Source organism: Orycteropus afer, unplaced genomic scaffold (genome assembly GCF_000298275.1).
Source record: "Orycteropus afer afer isolate SDZICR_OR568_19922 unplaced genomic scaffold, OryAfe1.0 scaffold00498, whole genome shotgun sequence".
NCBI lineage: Eukaryota > Metazoa > Chordata > Mammalia > Tubulidentata > Orycteropodidae > Orycteropus > Orycteropus afer.
In genome coordinates, this window is record NW_006922085.1 from 1,100,124 (window position 1) to 1,109,087 (window position 8,964).

Genomic DNA, 8,964 nt, shown 5'->3' on the forward strand with positions numbered 1-8,964 from the left:
AAGGACGCCGCTGGCCGCCAGGGCCCTAAAGAGGCACCCGGAGTCCTCAGGGTTGTGGAGTCTACGGGCATTGCACACTGTGCCGCTGGCCACACAGGTGTCTGAGCTCAGTCTCCTTAAACATTGTTGTGAAGGAGTCAGGGTGCAGAGTATGGCAGCAGTGGCTGGAGCTGTATCACCGGGGACAGGTTCACATGGAGGATCTGTTGAGCCCACTGCCGCACCTCATCATCTGAGAACCGTCGATCTACCTTGATGGCCCGGAATTTTAGCAGCTTTGCCACACCAGGCCCTAGGCGTACCTTAGGGGATCGGGGCCCAAGCCGTGTTCTCTTCCGGGGAGGAAGTGCCTTTGTCTCCTCGGCCCTTTTTCTCTTCTGCCCCACAGTCTCAGAACAGCTTTTCCGGACCCCCCTTGCAGTCTGAGCCCCCTTGGGCTTGCCTCTGCCCCCAGGCTGGATCTGAGTGACCTTTGCCTTGGTTTTGATCCGCACTGCCTTGACCTTGGCCTGTGCCACCTTTGCCTTGGCCCGTGGCACCTTGGCCCGTGGCACCTTGGCCTTGATCCTCACTGCCTTGGCCTTGGCCCTGGCCTGTGCTGCTTTGGCCTTGATCCCCGCAGCCTTGGCCTTGGCCTGCACTGCTTTGGCCTTGGCCTGCACTGCTTTGGCCTTGGCCTGCACTGTCTTGGCCTTGGCCTTGATTTTTGCGGCCTTGGCCTTGGCCCTGGCCCGTGCCACCTTAGCTTTGGCCCGGACCTTGGCCACCTTGGTCTGTGCATGAACCACCTTACCTGAGGCAGTCTTAGGCAGTGTTCGAGCCACCTTGGCCTGGGCACGGGCAGCTTTGGCCAGTGTTCGAGTTGCCTTGGCCTGGGCTGTTTTGGTGCCCAGGGCAGAGCCCCCTTTTACCCGCAGGCCACTGAGGGACCCAGTGGCTTTGCAGGTCTTGCTGTGGGGTCCAGTGCCTCGCTGGGACCTGGCCCTAGGACCTTTGAGAGTCAGACATTTGGGGCCCTTGCTTGTCGTTTTTCTGGGAGCCTTGGGCAGGGAGTTCCCCGAACCCTTCCCTGGACCCTTCCGCAGCTTCAAGGGAGAAGCAAGTGAGAGTTGCAATGACTGCGCCTTGTGCTTGGCACCCAAGCAGGGCACAGGAGTCTTGAGTGGAACCAAGGCCTCGAGGACAACAGAGAGCCGCATGGCAGGGTAGACACCTGGATAGAGGTGAGCAGGGAAGCCCATTGCTGCACCCCGGGCCCGGCTGGCGCTTGACTGCTTCAGGGAACTCAGCAGTAGGTTTGTAGTAGCATGCTTGGCAAGGGTTGGTGTGGATGCTTTGGCGAGCCTGCCAGAAAGTGGCATAGGGAGTAGTGTGGCCCGGCCTGCGGGCAGCCGCATGGCAGTTCGGGGAGCACTAGCTGGAGGTGATGTTGCAGCTGGGGTGGGGGCACGAGCTTGCAGCTTCGTCTGGCTTGGGGGGCTGGCTGTACACGAACTGTAGCCATAGACATCGCCACTGCGCAGGACGGTAGGTTGGAAGCCATCATCCCGCAAGCCCTGTAGGAAAGCCACAAGCTGGGCCTCTGTAGCACTGAGATCCTGGCTCATGGGGTTAAAGACAAGAAGCGCCTCCTCCAGGGCCTTCTTCCCTGCCGTGGAGATGCGTGACCAAGAGTGCACAGCTTTCTCCTCCACATGCTGCACCACCACGCTCATGGCATTAGGCACTGCAGATCTGCCTGGGTGTCTGCAAACCAGCGCTCAGCACCTCCAAGGCAAGAGGAAAAGTCAATGAGAATGGAACTGAAATACGGAGCCAGGTCAATCAGGGCCCACACTATCCATGGTATCACCCACTAACATTTGGCCATGGATCAGAGGCAGCCCCTTTAGGATATATACCTAAGAACTCCTCAAACCCCTCTGACTTATCTGGGCCCCTGGAAAGATTTCACAGCCTGCCCCATTTGAACTCAATTCTGTAATTCTGAGGCCAGAAACCTACTATTACACTCAGCCCTGGGCACACAGGTGAATATCCCTGTCTTCAAAAAGCCCAGGCTAGAAGGCAAGACAGAACCACCATTACAGTTTCTTGGGAATGAATGGTGGCACCCAACACAGGTTGCCAGTGGATCAGGAAAGGATTCCTAGAAAAAAGAACACCTAACTGGGATATGAGTGGTAAGTGGGACAGGATTAGATGGAAATGGGACCAAAAGGGGCATAGCTTGTGCTAAGGCTCCAACAGGTGAGCGTAAAGCACTCTAGTGTGGCCAGAAATTGGACAGGGCTATGGGTCCAGATGGAAAAATAGTTGAGAGTGTGGCAGCAGAGCCTTGAATGCTAGCCAATCATGCCTATTGCTGTTCCTCTAGCTTGCTGGTGTTCAGGTGCCCATGGGAGAAATCTTGCCCACCAAAGGTTCTGCCTTTGAAGTGCCCAGATAGACCACTCAGTACCCCAAATCCTAGCCCTAGAGTCATAGAGATTAAGCCCGGGAAAAGAGCCAGACTCTCTTTTAACAGAACAGAAAGCTGAGGAACAGCAGGTGCCATTTACAATAGACAATGGGGTGGCTTGGGAGCCAGATCAAGGGCCTAGGGCCCGAGGACAATGGGAGTCAAAGCCTCCAAGTAGGAAGGTGAGACAAATGCCTATCCCTATCTAGAGCTTGGAAAGAAGCAGACCTCAGTACAGTTCAAATGGAGCTCTCTGGGAACACCCAAGTCGTCTCACACCTCTCTGAAGAACCTGTGAGCCATCAATCACGACTAATCTAACATCCAACTCAGCACTTAAGGGCTCCCAGAGGCAAGACGCAGCTCCCCCGATGCTTCTGGAGCATTAAAAGATCAGTTGGGATCTGGCAAGTCCCTGAGGGCTAGGAGGTACGTCTGCACAGCATCTTCCTACTGCCCTAATGGGGCAGAGAAAGTCTTCAGAATCCCCTGGAGAAAGTGCCCTGGGGCTCTTTGTTTGGAAACATTCTTGAATCCTCAGGTGTCTTAGACACTTCCCCTCTCCAGAGGCCGATCTCCAAGCACAATTCTTACACGTGATTTTAGTTTCTTTATTTGATTTTTTTGGGGAAAGGGGTGTAGCTCTCAGGGCTGTGAATGGTAGATTGAGGCCTGCTCCCCGCTCCACCCTCCCCATACAGATCAGGGGTGGGCTGGGGTTCTTCCGCCCAAGTCTCCAGAGGGGTCTTCGAGGCCTTCCAAGAGACCCTGAGAACAGACTGCAGCTGGGTCCCCGATTTCCCTTCACACGTGCCGCCTGAGTCGGCAGGGGAAGTTAACAGAAGATAGGAGGTGGGAGATGCCCGACTCAAGCGGGGCCCTCGGGGTGGGGGTCTGCATCCCTGGGACCGAAGCCCCGGCTAGTGGCAGGGGTCCCGGCGGCTGGCGAATGCGCGGGATAGACGGTGCCAGCCCGGCGGGGGCCGCGCGGCGCCAGGGTGGGGCCGCTGGACTCGGGGTGGGGGTGGGGTGTCTCGGCCCGACCGGCGGAGCACTGAGGTCTAGGAAGTCTTGCCGGCCCGTCCGCCCTGCCGCCCCGCAGACTGCCACTCCGCGGCACGGCTAGGCCCGCGGCCCCAACCTACCGGCGCCGCCGCGGGGACCCAGGACGCACCTCTGCGCCGCCTCCGCTGCTCCAACATGGCCGCCCGCTGCGCGCCGGAAGTGCGCCGCGCTTCCGCTTCCGGGACCCGTCCCGTCCTGGTGACCTTTGACCCCCGAGACCCCCCGGTTCCCACCCCCTTGCAAAATTTGAGGTTGGGGCAGGCTGGGCACCAGGGAGGGCTGCCTGGAGGTGGTGGGTGTAGGGACCGCTCCAAACCCAACCAGACGTGTGCGGGAGTCTGGGGGAGCAGAGGAGCTCTCTGATGCAGCCCCAGTCAGGACCTCCGGGAAGCTTGGCCAAGTCTGTCTTGGGAACCCCAACTGACACTTTCCTTGAAGGGACCTGGTGATGCAGCATGTTCTGAGTGGGCCACCTGGCAAGACCCAAGCCATCGTCTACCTTCTGGACCTTTCCCAGGCACTGATGAGGCCCACCTCATTCCCAGCCACTTACCCAGAAGGCAGAAGCATCTCCAGCCACAGGGGTGTTGGCAGGAGAACCCCTTTGCTGTGCAGGAAAAGTACAGTAGGGGACAATAGGTCTTCTTTCCTTCCCAAGAATGGGGCCCACTGCACATGGCATGAAAGGCTGGTGTACATACTGTCACCACACATGTGCACACTGGCCCATGGCTATGCTTGGGGAGGGGGTTTAGCTTGTGAGCTGCAGTACACAAGTGTGTGCCTAAGTGTTCTTGCTCATGCATGTGTGCATGGTGTGGTAGGATGGCCAGACACAATCTGAGACCCTCAGAGGCATAAGCAGAAAGTCCCACCACCAGTTTGAACTCCACCCAGAATCCCTGACCTTTACCTAGAAGACCAGGACCTCAGTCTTCCCACTTGTGCCATGGGGCCAACACAAAAGAGTGGGGTTACATAGCTCAAGCAGCACCAGATGAGAGGACACAGGTCAAAATTAACCCTAGGGTTTTGTGATTCAGGTGAGAGGTCAGCATGTCTCCACGGCTATGACCAAAGGCCCTTCTTGGTCAACCAGTAAACCAGTTGCACTTTAACTCCTGGCAACTCCATGTGTCAGTACCCCAAAACCCAGTTTGGGAGCCAGTTTGTTGTTGTTGTTGTTGTTATGTGCTGTCGAGTCAGACCCGACTCATAGCGACCCCTCCTTGGGTTTCCGAGGCAGTATCACTACAGAAGTAGATTGCCCCATCTTCCTTCCGAGGAGTGGCTGGTGGGTTTGAACCGCCAGCCTTCTGGTTAGCAGTCAAGTGCCTTAGCCACTATGCTACCAGAGCTAGTATAAGACCTCTAATTTCATAGATGAGATGAGGGGGACATTTGCACTTGGCTCAGGGCTTGAGCCAGGTGGCAGAAAACTATCACAGCTCTTGGACACTGACGTGAAATGGTGCCAAATTTGCCAGCTGGGGACAGGTACAGGTCTATAGGCAGTCACGGGAGGGCAGCTGGTTGTTTCACCTGGGAACTGGGCACTGGCCCTCTCCTTCTCCCATAACCCCAAGATCCTCTGGTTGCTCTGTGTTTCCCTGAAAATACAGACAGGTCGAGGCACCCCTAAAGACCAAAGCCCTCATCACCCAAGTGCCCTGAGCTTCCTAGGGCCTCAACACTGATGGCAGAGTCCTCAGTGCCTTTAAGCATAGGCAAGATATCCAGCAGGAGCTTCAAATGCTCCTGCCTTATTGGGGCTAGCCCCTAGGACAAGTTCCCAAGGGCCAGGGTCTCAGGGGTTGAAATCAGGAAGTCCCACCTTGGCACACCAATCTTCAATTGTTCTCTCTGGCCCCATCTACGGTTGAGAGTCATTTCTTCACTCTCCTAACCAATCTAGCCTTGTTTTCTGCTTCAACAGTCTTACAAGCTTCTCCAAACCAGCAGTGTTGGCTTTTTTTGTGTAGGTGGGGCCTGGACTATGTAAACAGAAACTACTTTTGTGAAGAGTCAGGGTGTAGCCTTCAGGGATGACATCAGCCCTGGTGTGTCCTGGAGAGGGGCTCCCTCTTTAGTGATACCCAGCCTAGAAGTCAGGACAAAACTGAGGTGCAGGAGAGGTAGGCCCTCGAGAAATGTCCCTTCTAGACATAAGACCTGGAGGGAAGGTAGGGGCCAAGGAAAGGCGTCATGGGGTGCCAAACTCCTTGAAGAGGGAACTGATTTTTCCACTCCCTGGCACCCAGCATGCCCCTAGATGGAGCTCTCTGGGCATACATCAGAGTAAAGTCTGACTTGACCTGGACTTCAGGTGAGAGGTCATGCTAACCCTACAGGCATGCATAGGATCAGATGGGATTGGTAGGGAGAGACCATGAGATCATCCCAGGCTCTAGCCCTTGTTCCCCATTTGGCACCTGAAGGTCTCTGTGGGCACATCCCCTATATAAACCCTGCCCTTCCTGGCTGTTACTATCCTGAGCTAGGAGAAGCCCATTGGAAATGTTCTGGCCAGAGGCCAGTGACCAGTGTCTGAGTTCATAGTCCTGCCTCTGGGATGGAAGAGGGTGGTTTCTTCAAAAGCTTCCTTAGCCTTGGCCCAAAGCCTTATTGTGGCTGCCTGGCCCTGAGACCAGCACCACCCCAGAGTACTAAAGACATGAGTTCTTAGAGACAGTGAATAATAGTGTAGGGGAAGGGGCTCACTAGACCTACACAGTCAAAATGCTCATTGACAGGACAAGGAGGAGAAAGGCACAGGGCTATCACTATCTCAATCTCAATAGATGGCAAAGGGGACTTGGAAAACACTTGGGGTGAAAATAGCCTCTAATAGAACAAAATACCTAGGCATAAATTTAACCAGGGGGGTAAAAGACTTGTACACTGAAAACTATAAAACATTGCTGAAAAAAATTAAAGAAGATTTAAATAAATAGAAAGATACCTTGTGTTTATGAATTGAGAGATTTAATATTGTTAAGATGTCAATACTACCCAAAGTGATCTATACATTACCCTATCAAAATTTCAACAGAATTTGTTTTTTGCAATAATGGAAAGCAATCTTCAAATTTATACAGAATTTTGAGGGACCCCAAATAGCTACAGTAATCTTGAAAGGGACTAACAAAGTAGAAGAACTTACACATCCAGATTTCGGAATGGACTTTAAAGGTAAATAATCAAAACAGCTTGGTACTAGTATATGATGGTTAAGATTATATGTCAACTTCACTAGGCCATGATCCTCAGTGCTTTGGCAGTTATATAATGATGTAATTATCTTCTATTTTGTGACCTGATGTGAGCACCCAATCAGTTAAAAAAGGGAATTTCCTTGGGAGTATGGCCTGAATCCAATATCTATGGATGTTCTGACAAAGCTTACACTCTTGATCTTGCATTCAGCTTCTCATCCTCTGACCTCTGGTTCTTGGGACATGAGTCATCAGCTTCCCTTCTGACCTACAGATTTTGGGATTTTCCAGGTCCCACAGCCTGTGAGGAGCTCTGGTAGCATAGTGGCTAAGGCACTTGACTGCTAACCAGAAGGCTGGCAGTTCAAACGCACCAGCCACTCCTCAGAAGGAAGGTTGAGCAATGTACTTCCGTAGTGATACTGCCTCGGAAACCCAAGGAAGGGTCACGATGAGTCAGGTCCAACTCAATGGCACATAACAACAACAACAGCAACAATAACACAGTCTGTGAGCCAACAGCATGCTGTCCGACATGCAGATTTGGGTTCATCAATCCCTGGAACCACGTAAGTCAGCAGAAGCCTCCAGCCTGATGCCTTACCCACAGATTTGGGACTTGACTGCCTCCACAACTGCATAAGCCATTTCTTTGAGCTCTGGTGGCACAGTGCCTAACTGACTGCTAACTAGAAGGTTGGCAGTTCAAACTCCTCAGCCACTCCACGAAAGGAAGATGGGGCAATCTACTTCTGTAAAAACTTACTGCCTTGGAAACCCAATGGGGGTCGCTAGGAGTTGGAATCAACTCAGTGGCAGTGGGTTTGGTTGTGGATATATATTTATAGATCTCTGGTGGCATGGTGGTTAAAGTGCTCAGCTGCTAACCAAAAAGTTGGTGGTTCAAACATACCAGCTGCTCTGAAGGAGAAAGATTTGGCAGTCTGCTTCTGTACTGATTTACAGCTTTGGAAACCCTATAGGGAAGTTCTACTCTGACCTTTAGGGTTGCAATGACTTGGAATCAACTTGATGGCAGTGGATTTAGTTTTTGGTTTGTATATATAGATATATATTTCACTAGTTTTGCTCCTCTAGAGAACCCTAAAAGACATGGTATAAAGACAGACATGTAGACCAATGGAATAGAACTGAGAGTCCAAAAATAAACTCATATATCTATGGCCAATTGATTTTTCAACAAAGATGCCATGTGTATTCAATAGGGAAAGAATAATCTCTTCAAAAATAGTGCGGGGACAACCAGATATCCACATGTAAAAGAATGAAGTTGGACCTATACCTCACACTATATATGAAAATTAACTCAAAATGGATCAAGAAAACCTACTACACAGAAACAGCCATGATATTTTAAAAAACTTGGTACTGGTACAACAACAGACACAGAGACCAATGGAACAGAAATGAGAACCCCGAAGTAAATCCTTACACCTATGGACAGCTGATCTTTAACAAAGGGCTGAAACTCATTAAAGGAGTTAGAGATGGTCTCTGTAATACATTGTGCTGGCAAAACTGGATATCCATTTGCAGCAAAATGAAACAGGACCCATATTGTACATCATATACAAAAATGAATGCAAGTTGGATCAAAGACCTGAAAATAAAACCTAAAACTATAAAAACCATCAAAGTAAAAATAGGGACAAATTTAGGGGTTCTAATTCATGGCATAAATACACTATCGAGTGTAACTAAAAATGCACAAACACTAGAAAACAAAATGGATGACTAGGATCTCCTGAAAATTAGACACTTACACACAACAAGAGATTTTATCGAAAGTGTAAAAAGAGAACCCACAGATTGGAAAATAATTTTTTGCAACAACATATTGTATAAAGGGCTAATCTCTAAAATTAATAGAAGACTTCAATACTTTAACAACAAAAAGACAAAAAAAAATTAAAAATGAACAAAGGACATGAACAGACACTTCAATGTAGAAGATATTCAGGCAGCTAACAAACACATTCTTCTGTGCATGGGGTCGCTATGAGTCAGAAACGACTCGATGGCATTTAACAACAACAACAAACACATAAAGAGATGCTCATGATCATAAGCCATGAGAGAGATGCAAAACAAAGCAACAATGAGATATCATCTCACCCCAGCAATAATAGCAAAGTTCTACAAGACAGAATAACAAATGCTGGCGAGGTTGTGGAGAGATTGGAACTCTCATACACTGCTAGT

At 50.8% G+C, this 8,964-nt stretch overlaps 1 protein-coding gene across 1 annotated transcript; it reads right to left on the bottom strand.

Annotated features, from left to right (window-relative positions):
* Positions 1-137: 137 nt before the first annotated feature.
* CCDC71 (coiled-coil domain containing 71) lies at positions 138-1,715 on the bottom strand. The gene has a single exon (XM_042782891.1). The coding sequence runs from the start codon at positions 1,713-1,715 to the stop codon at positions 138-140; it is 1,578 nt and encodes a 525-aa protein (XP_042638825.1).
* Positions 1,716-8,964: the final 7,249 nt, after the last annotated feature.